The 15524-nt window shown below is 47.3% G+C and overlaps 1 protein-coding gene across 8 annotated transcripts in view; it reads left to right on the top strand.

The window, feature by feature from the left end:
• The first annotated feature begins 13783 nt into the window (after positions 1–13783).
• Positions 13784–15524, top strand: part of SYNRG (synergin gamma) — a 515412-nt gene continuing 513671 nt past the window's right edge. For 6 of the 8 annotated variants that reach the window (XM_086954875.1, XM_086954876.1, XM_086954879.1 and 3 more), the window contains exon 1: positions 13784–13930. In XM_086954875.1, the coding sequence (XP_086811001.1) occupies positions 13860–13930 (71 nt within the window). In that variant the 5' untranslated portion in view covers positions 13784–13859. The remainder of the gene's footprint in view (positions 13931–15524) is intronic. The other 2 variants (XM_086954878.1, XM_086954881.1) reach the window with 1 other exon arrangement.

Here is a 15524-nt window from a genome sequence, read left to right on the forward strand (position 1 = left end):
GGAATCGGGCTGCCGGACTTGAAAAGATATTATTGGGCCGCTCATCTCGCGGCAGTAAATCACGTGATCTATGGCTCGCCTGGAAATCCTGGCTGTGCAATGGATCGAGGACTCTCCCCAGGGGGAGACATAGTCAAAGCTCTGTATGCCAGATCAGGGAGATTTGCTTTTTCGGGCCCGACGGCGCATGCGGTGCACGTTTGGCACGCGGCCAACAGAGGTTTGGGATGGGAAGGGAAATTAACTATGGCCACTCCCCTGTTTAACTCAGAGAGGCTTGGGAGTCTGTTGCGGACCAAGGGGTTTGACAGATGGGACCTCATTGGTATCAGTCAGATTAAGGATGTTTGGGGGAGGGGCGGTGTACAGACCTTCGAGTCCCTCCAACAACAGTATAGCTTGCATTCCAATTAACACTTTCGATACCGCCAGATTAGAAACGCAGGGCTTACCCATGTCCCGTCAGAGGCAGAGCTCCTGGAGGCCTCCCCCCTTGAGGACCGAGTATTGGACGGAAACCTCCCTATCAAGACTGTCTCATTGATCTACAAGAAGCTAATTAATAATATGGAAAACCCACTGGGTAGTATTAAAGATGCGTGGGGTGCAGACGGGTTGGAACTTGACAATGAGGATTGGACAGAGGCGGTCTCTTCCCCGAGAGTAGGGGCTATCCAGATGAGGCTCAGGTTGGTGCAACTTAAAATCCTACACAGATCTTACGTTACTGGACCACGGCTGGTTAAGATGGGAAGAGTGACTAGCGGGGATTGCAGGAGAGGGTGTGGTGAAGTGGGCACGTTCATACACATTTTATGGCATTGTGATGAGGTACAAGCATACTGGATGAAGGTGCATGATATTATGGGAGAAGTGCTGAGGATGGAACTTCATCCGGGAAGCACGTAGATGTATTTTAAATGTGTGGTAACCCACTGATTTAAACTGTTATCGGAAACAATGGGTGACTTTGGGCATGGTGGCGAAACGTAACATCGCTCATTTGTGGGGAGCCAGTCAGCCACCGCAGCCTGTCAAGTGGGTTCAAGATCTGGACTGGTGCATGTTTAGGGAGAGGGCGGTATACATAGCCAGGGGCTGTCCCGAGAAGTGGGGGAAGATTTGGGGGACCTGGAATAGTCACCGGGGCGGCATATGTGTGCCCCCAAGGACACTGAGGAATGAAGCAGCGCCAGATTCCCTGTGATCCCAAATACTATATATATACTGTAATGATTAATTGCATGATCAACAGTAATGCCCTTCTCATGTCATCAAGATTCGCTCACCTGATGTTGTATTGTTTATGTTTTGTTTAATTCAATAAAAAGTTTTATAAAAAAAAAAATTGACAGACCAAGGGGTGTTCTCCAGTGGGTCTTCCATCCATTTGGAGATGTTCAGCTGAAATGGCAGATCTATAATTATTGATTGTACGATAGGCCTTTCCTTGAGAAGCTAGTGAGGCTAAGAAATTTACAACCAGAGTTACTTCTGCTGGAAAGGGATCTGAATTCCTGTTATATATATCAGCTACACCAGGCCAACCAGGCTGACTTGTAGAGTCTTGAAGTGCCGGGGGCCCAAGATTGTTGAATGAGATTGATAACCTCCTTTGAAAGTCCTGAGGTTCTCCAGGAAGACCTGAAATCCTCCAGGCGATCAGAAATAGAGAACCTACAAGAACCATGTTGTGTCAAAGTCCCTGAGGGTTGAGAAGCAAGTTGGGAAAGTGAGGGATCCAGACAGTGAAGTCTGATGCCAACTCCAAGAGAGTTGGGTGCCAAGGTTGAGCTTGCCAAAATGAAGCGATTAGAACCAGAGATGAGAATTGTCTGCAAGCCTACGCTAGGAGTAGTGCAATCAATAGAAATGGAGGGAAATCGTGGAGAAAAGTCTGCGGCCAGGATTGGAGGAAAGCATCCGTAGCCAGAGCCTGGAGGTCTGGTCTCCAACTGAAAAAGGAAGAAAGTTGGAAATTGAGGCGAGAGGCAAAAAAAAGTGATTGACATGTTGCCAAAGATGAAAAAAAACGATTGAACACTGAAGGATGCAGTTGCCAATAGCTTGAGTCCTGAAGATGCCTGGAGTACCAGTCCGCTACAACATTCAAGTTTACTGGGAGATAAACTGCTGTGACTGAGAGATTCAGTTGAAGACAATACTCCTAAAGATGTTTGGAGAGATCTGCCAGAAGTTTGGATCTTGTGCCTCTAAGTTGATTTATATATATGACCGCTATTAGGTTGTCCGATCGTAACCGAATGGTGCCTTCTGCTTTGTCTTTTGTAAAGGATTGGATGGCAAAGGAACCTGCAAGCATCTCTAAACTGTTGATATGCAAGAACGACTCCCGACGAGACCATGTACCTCCAGTTGAGTACTGACCGCATCTTGTGCCCCAACCTGTCCGATTTGCATCAGATTATAAGACAACATCTTGGGCGACAGAGAAAATCGTTCTCCTGTTACAGGTGTCTTAGTGAGACAACCACCAGAGGAGTTCTTCTTTTGACTCTTGGTCTAAAGATACGTGGTCTGAATAAGCGAGACCTTTGTGGCGATATCAGATTTTTAATCTTTGAGGGCCTCAATATTGAAGTTGGCCCGGAAAGATTGCTTGAATCAAGGAAGCCAGAAGCCCTACAAGATGGGCTAGGGATCTGAGATAAAAATGTGTCAAAGTTAAGTAATGGCAGATCTCCTTCTTTTATAGTAGTACATTTGTGTTGAGGGAGTTGTAGATTAGAATGTGTGGTATTTATCAGGAAACCTAGGAATTCTAGTTGTTGAGAAGGAATTAGAGATTACTTTTGAATATTGATTAGAACACCTAACCGTAGAGGAACATTTTGGGAAAGTTATAAATGAGAAAGAAAAACCTTCTTATCCTGGGCCATAGTCAAAAACTGTTGAGATTTACGGTTAATCTGAATCCCTAAGCTCTGAGAAAGGCTTCAACTGGTTTGAGAATCTTGGTGAAACACCAAGGAGAAGGTGAAAGGGCAAAAGGAAGAGCTTTGAAGTGGAAAAAGGAAGGCCCCCACTGAAAATGGAGATATTTCCTGTGAGAGGAATGCACTGGAATTGAAAGGTAAGCATCTTGAAAACCTAGTCTGACTCGCCAGTCGCCGTGAAGTAAAATATCTCTGAGGGGGAGAATAGTCTACATCTTGGAGTGGTGATACACTAAGAAGTTGTTGAAACTCTGAGGTTTAGTACAAGTCGGAATTTCTTGTTCTTTTTTCAGTACCAAAAAGATGTTGCTGAGGAAACATGTGGGATTGAACTGGATTTGTTCGATAGCCTGCTTGGAAAGAAGAAATTGTATTTCATCTTGAAGCAGAATGGTTTGATCCTGAGAAAACAGAAGAGGACGAGGAAGATGCCATTGTACTGGGGATGGACAGAGTTCTAAAGGATATCCCTGTTTGTAATATCCAGGGATCTGTGGTGAGAGGACGCCATGCATTTAGACAAAGTGCTAATATGCCTCCTATGGGAGGAGGGCCAAAACTGGAAACTCTTACCTGAGTATTGTTCTCCTTTGTTCCTATATCCCTTATAGCAGATGACTCTGGAATGATCGGTATAGAGCTGGGGTTTGTAACCAGTATGGGTGTCCACTTACGATTGCAGATCGGAGGAACCTCTGTTGAGAGATTGTCACCTTGTGGGATATCAGCCAGCAAAGCGACTCCTACTTTTTCCGTCTTAGGCAAAATCCCAAGAGGAGAAGATTTTATTAAGGGAGAGTTGGGCCTTATCCAAAGTGGCAAAGGTGGAAACAAATTCCTCCAGTTCTTTAATAAAAGAATCTCTAAATAAAAGGCCTTTAACGTGAGGTCCTTCTTCCTTGGTGGCGAGACTAATCAATTTGGGGTCTATTTTCAGAGCCAAACTTTTACATCTTTCCTGTGAAATGTGGGCGTTGACATTGCCCAAAATGCATATAGCACATTGGGCCAGGTTGGAAAGGGTATCTGGATCCACTTGTGTGCGCTCGATATTTGCCTCCTCGGCCAAATCCAATATTCTGGTCAGAGGACCAATCAAGTCTAGAATTCTGTCTTGACATGGGTTTTTTTCTACATATTTAGTTAAAAATTAACATGTTTGGGTCACTGGCAAGAGGGATGGATCCTCTGATTCTATTAATTAATAGAATCAGAGGATCCATCAACATTTTACGTGCCATCCAAGATATCATCATCATCAGTGTCTTTAAATGGTTAACTTGGAGAAGGGAAGATGGGAGGCGCCAAAAAGAAACCTGTTGGGTGGGAATACCAATATTTACTGAAATGCCTTTGAAGGACCCCACAGGGGTTGCCACAAGTTTCTTGCCCTTTTTTCAATCAATCAATCAAAGACATTTATAGAGCGCACTACCTACCCGTAGGGTCTCGAGGCGCTTTGGGGGGGGGGGGGGGGGGGGGTGCCGCTACTGCTCGAACAGCCAGGTCTTGAGCTTCTTCCTGAAGGAGAGGTGGTCTTGGGTCAGGCGCAGGTCGGCAGGGAGGGAGTTCCAGGTCTTGGCGGCCAGGTAGGAGAAGGACCTTCCTCCTGTAGTGGCTCTGCGGATGCGTGGGACGGCGGCGAGGGCGTGGCTGGCAGAACGGAGGTGGCGTTTGGGAGCGTAGAAGTTGATTCGGTTGTGGAGGTAGCTCGGGCCTTGGTCGTGGAGAGCTTTGTGTGCGTGGGTAAGGAGGCGGAAGGTGATTCTCTTGTTGACCGGGAGCCAGTGCAGGTCTCTTAGGTGTCTGGAGATGTGGCTGTGTCGTGGGATGTCGAGGATGAGTCTGGCTGAGGCGTTCTGGATGCGCTGGAGTCTCTTCTGGATCTTGGCGGTGGTTCCGGCGTAGAGTGCGTTGCCGTAGTCCAGTCGGCTGGTGACGAGGGCCTGGGTGACGGTCTTCCTGGTCTCTGTGGGGATCCACCAGAAGATCTTCCGAAGCATGCGCAGGATGTTGAAGCACAACGAGGAGACGGCGTTGACTTGCCTGGTCATGGAGAGGGAGGAGTCCAAGATGAAACCCAGGTTGCGTGCGTGGTCCGTCGGTTTGGGTGCGGTGCCCAGGGCGGGGTGCCACCAGGAGTCGTCCCAGGCGGAGGGCGAGGAGCCCAGGATGAGGACCTCCGTCTTATCTGTGTTCAGCTTCAGGCGGCTCGTCGTCATCCACTCGGCTACCTCTCTCATCCCTTCGTGCAGGTTGGCTCTGGCGGCGGCGGGGTCGTTGGTCAGGGAGAGGATCAGCTGGGTGTCGTCGGCGTAGGAGATTATGTTGAGGGAACTTCAGTAGAGGAAGAAAGCCTTTTCGACAAGGAAGCTTCTAGTTTTTTTTTAAACACACAGCATAGAAACAACAACCACATAAAGGAGTGAATCCTTAAAATGGTATTAAATTATCTTTAAAACCCTGAGTTTCCTCCCCCCTCATCAGACATAATGGCTGAAGAAAAGGGGGAAAATAACCTTACTATTATAAATACAGGTAAAAACCCCAGGAAATACAATTAAAGAATGGTAATTTTAAATATTGCTTACAAAATGCTAGAAAATGGTTAATTGAGCAGGCTTAAAGGGAATAGAATCTTCAAGAGGGCGCGGTAAAGGAGAGAATGGGGCGTGTGGAAAGGTAGGAGTCACCCGATAGAAAGGTTTACAGTGTGGGAGGAGCAAGGCAGAGAATAGTGAACTGCTAGCAGTTGAGAAGAAAAAATGCCTTTGGATACAGCAGCCAGGACAAAATATTAGGGTAACCCAATAATCGCCACAAGCCCTGGGTACAATGCGGTAATGAAACAAGTGGTCTGTGACTGCTTTAGAGAAGAATAAATTGTAGTTTATCATGTGTGTAGCTTAATAAGTCAAACATTGGTAAAGAATACCAAAATGAACGCAACACCATACCCTGCTGTCGAATATAGCATTGTTCAAAACATACAGTCAATGTAAAACACGAAAGTGCTAAGAATTGTTTAAGTTCAGTATATATAATTTCATATACTTGAAACAGATCAAAATTAATTTGACAAAAGGAAGATACAAAGGTTGCTCAAAGAAGGGGAAAAGAATAGGTATGCTTGTGATGGGTAGGGAAAAGTATATAGTTACAAATATTCAGTTTAAACATTTTTAATGTTTTGGCAATGGACTGGTAAAGAGACCAGTACAGAAAGGCCTGTCCCAAAAAGATTATTTATTAAAAAAAAATCTGCCACTTGAACTTGGCAGAAGGGATTCTTTGAGGCGTGCGGCGCCCAGTTTTTTTCTTTCAAGGTCTTGACAGATTAATTCAGATGTCTTATGACCTTGGTACAATTGAGCCACGGTTTTAAATACCGGTGAGGACTTCACAAGGTGGGCCCTGACGAGTGGATTTCAGCTCACTACGATTGGAAAACCCTGACTGAGCCATTAGGTACTCAATCTTCAGTGTTATACCTGAGACGCCTGTGTGGCACCAGGATTAGGTTGCCCCCACCCCTTTTTCATCCTGAATAAGACTCGCAGCGGAGGTATAAGTTGCCTTCTATGCACAAGCCGAGTCGAACGTTGACACACCCCACCCACCAATGGCCTGTATCACATCCCATCCCCTTCGCTTGATGTTACATTTATGCATTTACAAAAAACTATAAAAATGTTATGAATAATCTGTTTGGGACAGGCCTTTCTGTACGGGTCTCTTTACCAGGCTATTGCCAAAACATAAAAAATGTATAAACTCTGACTATTTGTGACTATTCGCTTTTCCCTACCCATCACGAGCACACCCATTCTTCTCCCCTTCTTTGAGCGACCTTTATATCTTCCTTTTGTCACATTAATTTTGATCTGTTTCAGGTATATGAAACTAAATATATTGAACTTAAACCATTTTTGGCATTTTCGTCTTTGGGTAAAGCAGAGTGCTTCTTGAGGCAGTGTGAGGAAAGCGACCTGAAGCGGCATGCTGAGGAGCGCAGAGCGCTTATAACGGAAACACTCGACAAGAAACAAGTGAGGCAGGAAGCACGTGCGCTCATGAAAGCTAAGTCGAAACCTAATAACAAAACAGCAAAACTGGCATATAAATAGAAAATAAGTAAGCAATAACCAACAATATTAATGAACTGTGAACGTTATACTTATCCTGACTGCGAGCAGCAAGAGAAGAGGATTTGTTGCTCTCAGTCAAATTAGTTATTGGGTTACTCAATGACCCATTGGCTGTTCTATTGTAATGTTAAAGTTTGTAGCCCTGTTACCAGTTTTTTTTCTCGAAAATGTAATTTTTATTAGGTCACGTGCCTAGCGATACACTCCGCAGCAGTGTTCGCGCAGCGGGAGTCCTTTTGACAGGGTTTTTGAAATGGACCCTGGAAATGAACATGCTTGTGCGTGGTTTTTTCTTTTGCGGCATGATATTGGCCTTTGCGTGCATGTTTGTTTTAAATCTCGCACACAATAGGCCAGAGGAGGGCGCATAGCTCTGTCCATGGCCTATTGGTGTGTATTACGCACATTTCTGCACGTAATAGACACCAAATGGCTTGCTGTGGCGCGCGCGTGCACCACTCGCGGCTTTATCTGGTTTACGAAAGTAAAAGTGATCGCTTTCCTTGTTCTTCCCTTTCTTATCTTTGTCTGTTTTTGTGGGAAGGACTTCTGACACAGTAACAAAATCAAATAATCCCATTTGTAGAAACCGGAGCACTTCCCCTCACATGTAGGCAGCACGCACAGATTTAGTATTTCATGTATAGATTTAGTATGTGTACGTTTTTAGGCACCCTGAGCGGAAATGCTGTACAGAGGTCACCTGTAGCAGCTCAGAGGCTGTGTAATGGTTGGGAAGCAAGAACGAGTGTGCGCGCGTTGAGAAACCGTGATCTATCATGACTGGGGTGATGTTGGAATGCAACGGGGTCTCCTAGCGAGGGGAAGGGGCTGTGGAAGGCGGGCTCTGTGGGATCACAGGTGTGAAGTACTGCCGGGGGGCTGGTGCTGGCTGTGTAAGTTGGGCCTCACAGGCTCCCATTCAAAACGTTCTTCTGATGGCCAATAATGGGTGCTATTGGATTGGGTAATAACTCGTATCCTCGGTGTGTCTGAACTATATGTTGGTGGGGCTTATGTTGTGCACCGATCTGGCATGTATATGTATAAGATTACGGAGAGGGCCCGGCGTATACATGCATCGGAGTGCGGAGGGGGGCTGGACTTGTACATGCATAGGAGTGCGGAGGGGGGGGGGGCGGCCGTGCACATGCATAGGAATGCGGAGGGGGACCGGACGTGTACATGCATAGGACTGTGGAGGGGGGGCCACGATGTGTACATGCATAGAAGTGCGGGGGGAGCCGGGTGTGTACATGCATCGGAGTGCGGAGGGGGGGGCCGGATGTGTACATGCATAGGAGTGCGGAGGGGGCTGGACGTGTACATGCATGGGAGTGCGGAGGGGCGGCGGACGTGTACATGCATAGGCATGCGGAGGGGGGCCGGGGCGAGTGTGTGTGAAATGTAGAGGCAGGAAGCGGCGCCCTGAATGTTTGGCTCGGGGTGCAGCGGGGGAAGCCAGCGCCTCACCCATCTGTTAGCAATTGTGGGTTTTCGCCCTGCTCAGCAGAACCATGGCTTTTAGCAGAATACACTAAAGTGCAGCTCCGGTGGCATTCACCCCACCCCTCTTTCGCGTTCTGCTGAACTTGTATTTTATTTTACACTTTTATCTAATGAAGTCTCATGTCTTTGGGTGAATTCATTTGAAACGCCCCTCCCCCCCTTTTTGCTCAAGCAGGGCCCTACTCCCACGCAAATACACATTCTTGAGGAAATGTACAGCCACTTTGTAACCCCTTCACCCACTTGATGATTTATTGAGAATTCATTAACTGCGCCAATTACAAACCTGCAGTGTTTCTCACCCCAAAAGAGAAATAGCCGCCTAGCCTGGATTCCTGTGTGCACTCCACCTCCTCGAAGAGGTATTTCAGCAGCCTCGGACACTCTTTGGATGCCTCATCTACCTGGCGTGGGCCCAGAGAGCCCTCTACCACGGTATGAAGACATTACACCCCTTATACTCCGTAATTTCACTTAAAGCCCCCGAACTTGGAGATAGACATATGACTCCACCTCATTGGGACACCACATTTCCATTCCTGGACTTGGCTTTTAAATATTATTTTATTTAACCATGTGCGTTGGTCCATTGGGCCAAATTAGAATGAAGGAGCACTACAACTCCCAGCATCCCTGATACGGTAAATGAAAACCGAGGATTGGAGTCACCCGGTCGCAACCAGTGTGGTACCCCATAACCTGAGGAAGGGTGAGGGGACTCGTGCCCCTTACTCCTGTAACTAACACCCGAGCAGGAGTGAGGCCTATCTAGAAATGTTTACGCTTAATGTCGATAAAAGCAATTTTTCTGTTTTTGTACATAATTCCTCAGTTGTCCACATGGAATTTAAGAGGAGGGGGTGGGAGACTGCGGCAGCAGAGTTTGGATAAAAGGCATCTTGTCAATGCTTCACTAGGCCACTTCTCATCCTGCCCAACACCCACAAAGGCCTCTTAGTCGGTATCCCCTTATATCCATGACATCCCACTCCTCAGACCTCCGGTGATCCCTCCCCGCCCACTCCTTCTACTGCCAGGCTGCCCCGGGACACCGAAGGGGGCCACTTAGAGGGCGGCCACCCTTAGTGCCACATGATGGCACAGGCCCCCAGCAACGGTCTAGTGGCAGGGACCTATCGGGTCCCCGGATGACGTCACCTCGGGCGATGTGTTGATGTGTTGGGCCAAGGGGTGCTGCATCATGCGTAAATTATATAATGCAGCATCTAGTTTACTAGTTCTGTATGGGACCATCATTAGCAACAGCAGCTGCTTATGTGGATAGCAGTATAGCCTCTCTTTTAGTTTGCCCAGGGTTGGGGCGTGCAAGGTCAGCAGCTTGGCAGCCGGAAACGGAGTAGAGAAAAATCATATCCAGGACGGAGCAATGTGTACTTGGAAGTCAAGCACACTATGTTTCAACTGAACCCTGACACACTGTTGGGAATAAATGCAGGTTATGGGCTACACATTAATAGGCCTTTCTGTGTGCAGGGGGCGCGAGTGAGCCATTCCCAGGAGGGTGCGATTGGCCTTGACAGTGTTGAAATGGAGGGGATGGAGCACTAATAGGGCCATTTCCAGAGCACAGTTTGCAGTGATAGTTGAGAGGTGCAGGGACATTACGGATACAGTTCACAGTCCTGTGGAGCGGCAGAACTGATAGGGGATTTTGGTTGCTGGGCAGCACAGTTGTCCAGAGGAGGAAAGGACATGTCCTTGCTTGAGCTGAGGGAGGCCTCTGAATGAACAGGCTGTAAGTAACTAGGTCTATGGCGGTGGGGTGCCCTGGGGGGACTGTGGCCACACCCAGTGCTGTGGCGGAATTACAGGGCAATACAAAGGCTATAAGGTACAGTAAGGGTACCCTCTACAGGGGCACAGTAAGGGTGCGAAAGCCTAAATTCCACAGGGAGGTCCTCACGTTTGGACCCTGGAGGAGCAACGGGGCTTTGAGGTTGATGGGATTCACCTGTCCAAAGTAGGAATAGACCTATTTCTGCTTGAATAAGGCCAAGCATTGGCAGCAGCAGGTTGGAAGTGAAAGGTCAGTATAAGGTGGGGGGCCCTGGGGCGGCAGTGGCCACACCCAGCACCATGGCGGAGTTACACGGCGATCCAAAGGCTGGAAGGTACAGAAGGGTACCCTCTACAGGAGCACAGGAAGGGTGCGAAAGCCAATTATCCCCCAGGGTCCTCGCGTGGGACCCTGGAGGAGCGACGGCGCCCCGTTAGTCCTTCGGATGGTTGTGGACCTGAGCAACCGGGGGTTGCCTGCAACTCTAACACCCCCGCGGTTAATACCACTGGGGTTTATGGCTCATCAGGTGGGCAGTTGGTGAAGGGCTGCCTGACCCTGGATTCACCCGTAAGATAACCCATCATGTTGGCATATTGTTATGCAAATAAATCTGCAACAACTTTTTCCACCAAACAATTGTGTTGTGTCTGTTATTCAGATAATTGTTGTAGGAGGGCTGGGGCATGGGCCGATGTTGGCACTAAGCCAACACACAGGAACTTCAGGGCAAAAAACTAAGAGTAAGGGAAAGAATTACAGATGCGAAAAAATTTACCCTTTCCCCACCAATCAGATTTGGATATAAAAGTGAGGTTTCCGTAAGTAAACAAGAGAAATTCAGAGTGGCTCGGAACATCCAGAAAATTAGTTAGTTGGAAAGAGGGACATCGTGAGATGCAAAGAGACACATGCAGGTCAGTTGTGACAAGCGAGTGACTTCCACGTTGACAGAATGGGGTGGAGGCATCGGGCACAGTGGGTTGTGTGCGGGCTCTCCAGTGACATACGGAAAACTAGGAAAAGGATGTGGACTGTGGTGCTACTGCCAGAGCTGCCGATTTTGGAAATGGGGACCACGTTTGAGTCTACATTACACAAAATGGGGTTTTACCCATGCAGTCACGGGGACCTGGGCGCTATGTGGTACATATGAAACAGGGGGTCCCCGCAAGAAGATATATAGTACTGGATTTACAGAATTCAAAAATCCAATCAATTGCACGTATTCATGAAACTTTGCACAGTATTGTGATTTATTACCAACACTGGACACCTCAAATGATAACAATTACTGAATATTAATTGAGCAATTAAGAAGACCCAAGAGAGGGAGAAAGGAAAAAGGAAAAAAGGGGGTGTTTAAAGGAGTAAAGTACAAAAAGATTTAGTCATATTAAGTCAAATAAATCGGACAATGACATACAAAAATTAAGCATTTCAGATGCAACAACCGAAATTTATGGACAAAATTAATGCAACTTTTAAGAAAGACATTCTCCGGTAACAACCATATCAATGGAATTGTCAGGGACTTGAACCGGATGTCAAGAGAACACAAGCCGTCGACGTTTCGACCCCTGTATTGTAGGTCAAGTTAGGTCCTTAGACGGGGTCCTCATCAGGACAAAAACGGGAAAGGGGGTGATGGGGCAACGATATCATGGGCAACAGGCCCCAAAGGGCTCTGCTGAAGGAACTCGGGTACACCACTCAGAGTGTGTGCCCGAATACAGGGGTCAAAACGTCAACGGCTTTGAATTCTGTAAATCCAGTACTATATATCTTCTTGCGGGGACCCCCTGTTTCATATGTACCACGTTTGAGTCTAGGCATCAGCTCCACATCCTGTGATTCTGGGCAAATCACTTAATCTCTCTGTGCCTGAAAAAATATAATGTGACCTGGTGTAATGCAACAGTTGCACATCTCAAGCGCTCAAATCCCTTTGGGTCGAGGCCACGCTATATAATACTGCAAAAAGGCGCCCCCTGGCTATGCAAAATGTAGTGATGTGCCCGACACTCCCATAACTTTAAGACATTCAAAGGCTTTTGGCTGACAGGGAGCAGTCCAAAAATAATTTTAATTGCAAAGGATGCGGAGCCTGATGATCACAATGTGGATTATGTTTTTTTTCTTTCTCCAAATGAGGATAGCTGTGCTGTGGGATTAAAACAGACTAATGAAATATGCTCTAAAAAAATAAAATCAACTGTATTCAAGTAGTCCTATTAACTGTTGGTCAGCCAAGTCCTTGATATGGCTAAGGCCAAGCAGCTGTGACCCTGGTGATGGGAAGTGTAATAAGGTAAATATTGTTTTCAATAGCTTTATGAAAGTATATCTTGTTTTGTGTGCTGTAGATGTTCTGGCACTGTTTGGAAGTCCAACAGGTGAGTAATTAGTGATAAATGGGTATGTCTGTGCCTTTCATGCAGTGTGATGTTTACAGAACACAGAAGCAAACCTGCACATACTTAACCCCTTTGCTGCGTCGAACGTTCAGCACCCCGTGCTGAACGTTCGAATAACGAGCGCTGGCCCGTCGGCCAACGGTCGTGCGCAGCACTGGCAAGGTAGTGCTCGCGACGACCATTGGCCGACGGCAGCGCTTAAGGGGTTAATAACAAGCATTTACAATGCAATAGGTCTTGTATTCTTAAAGTTTGAGCTATTGGCATTGTAAATGACAATGCATTTTATTCGTTTATTTTTAAAACCTGCAATCTGTGCACTAACACGCACTTTGAACGTATAGTTCTTGCTTACGATGATAAAGGCTGGCAGTAAAAGAGACTGCCAGCCTTGCTTCTCATAAGCATGGACTCTAAGTACAAAGTGCTTGTTTACACACCGATGCAAATGAATAAAAGGCATTGTCATTTACAATGCCAATAGCTCAAACTGTAATAATGTGAGACCTATTGCATTGTAAATGCTTGTTTGGCTTGGCTGCTGTTAAATAAAAGCAAGAAGAGACTGTACAATATGAGCCTCTGGTCTTGTAAAGGCTGCCTGTGCTGACGGAACCTTTCTCCTCTGCCAACAGTGGGTGTCGGGCAACCCGGCCCACCCCACCACCAGCAGAGCAGTGGGTGGTGAAGAGGTAGCCAAACCCCACTGCAGGGCAGTTTAACTTTAAGGGCCATCCAGTGTCACCCCAGGAGAGCAGTAGCTGCTGACGCTGCAGTCTTGTGCCCTGTAAGTCTTATTTTACTGTTACTATGTATTCCGCGCCTGTAATTTAGACCCGGGTGGTTCTCCCGTGAGAAAGACTGCTCATCAGACTCACTGTCAAACTGCAAGGTAAAGTGTCCTAGGCCTGCCCACCGGAAGTGACGTATTCCTGACGCAGAGTACAGCCCGGGTGGCTCTCGTCGGCGGAAATATAGTCACTGACAGCGGTCTGTTTTCTCATGGGTCTGCCAGCTGCTTCAGCTGCGGATGTCGTTTACTGAGAGGAGCAGGCAAGAGTCGGGAGTTCGTCAACGGGCGGAAGGCGGTCTGTGTCAGAGGTACGTTGGTCCAAGGCAGCGGCCGGGCTTTCTCGGCAGGTACCATGAACACTGACAGCTAAAGGGAGCTGCCCCCTTGCCCTCCGCCTGACACCGATACAGGCCTGTCACAGTGATGGGTTGGGATTGTGTTCTTTGTCCCGCCTGCTGCACTTATCTCGACCAGAGAACTGCACCAGGCGACTGCCTTCTGCATCTCACACGCTGTCATGGGTCCAAGGCCTTCTACGTGTCGGTGACATGACATGCTACATATTCTTTGAGTACTTCCGTAGATTGTCAGCTGCTTGCTTCTATATTGACAGCTGATTCTTACTTCTGCTTCATTCTTACATGGGATGCAAGAGACGTGAGGTCTCTGCATTGGGTATGCACAGGACTCTCTGTGTCCTGAGGGACACTTGTTTTGGACATAGAGTGTTTCATCCAAGTTGACGGCCGTTTTAAATGGCATGGGCTTTGATGAACTATGAGTGCAGGCCCCCTTATAATTGGGTACGGGGCTGCCGGTGAGCTACACTGTGGGTAGCCCGGGGAAGCATAATCCAGAGATGTCTAACGATCCTCCTTTGGAAAGAAGAGCAGTGTTGGATGAGGTTTGTTGAGTTAGATGGTGTATCTGAGACGGGGGCTTTCACCCATTGTAGTTAGCATTTTGTCGATTTCCAAAAGGTTCCAAGCTACATATGAGTGTTCCTGTTGATACATTGGGTGAGTTAATAGGGGATCGTAGTAATAGTAGAATCGTAGAAACCAGGACGTAGTTTTTAATCTTGGCTTCCCCACTGTATGAAGATATGTGATCCTTAGCCAATTCCATTTGAGTGCTCAAGTCGCTTATTTCCCAAATGTAAGAGGGTGTATAGGGCAATTTAATTGTTGATGTCTGTGTATGTGTCCATAAAACACAGCAAAATATTAATTTGTATTACCGAGCCATTGCAAAGCTCCTCACGTCCCCTTCAGTGATGTTATCCCTATCCATCTACCTTACCGGTTCCCCCACAGTTCGCAAATATGTGAATTGGGTTTTAACACACGCCTGCTGTAACCAGAGTGTTTTATTGAACTCTGCTAAACGAGGGTGAATACAGACTTAATAGTAATACATATAATCGCCTTCACATATTCTAGTTAGTGTAATGTCCTTTCTTTCCCCCCACAGGATGCACAGAGACAGGTGATGGTTGTTAGTCTCTTTTATTTAAGGTATTGCTTAATCGGAGCTAAAGGGCGCCGAGCGTCTATTGCTGAGCGCTCCGGTCGTCAACTGCCGTTTCTGCCGTTCGCGCCTTCTCTCTCCACTCTACTGCGCATGCGCGCCTTTCCGCTCTCGCCCACGGCGTAACGCGTCATCGCGTATACGTCCGTCGACTAGAGCGCACACCACATATCTCCCCCCTTTAACAAAAACAAAGTTATAACATTTCTCCCCTCAGGTGAGTGTCCTCCAGTCGTGAACAGTGTCTATGTGGGGCACCGGGGAGACGGCACCAAGCTAGTGTCCATCCATCACAAAGTCATTATAGCGAGAGGGCGCTACAACTGCCCTTCCGCTGCGGGTGTGTCTTACCGGCACGTTCTCTCTCAACTC

The sequence above is a fragment of the Lissotriton vulgaris genome, chromosome 2_1, assembly GCF_964263255.1.
Source record: "Lissotriton vulgaris chromosome 2_1, aLisVul1.2, whole genome shotgun sequence".
In the NCBI taxonomy this organism is placed as follows: domain Eukaryota; kingdom Metazoa; phylum Chordata; class Amphibia; order Caudata; family Salamandridae; genus Lissotriton; species Lissotriton vulgaris.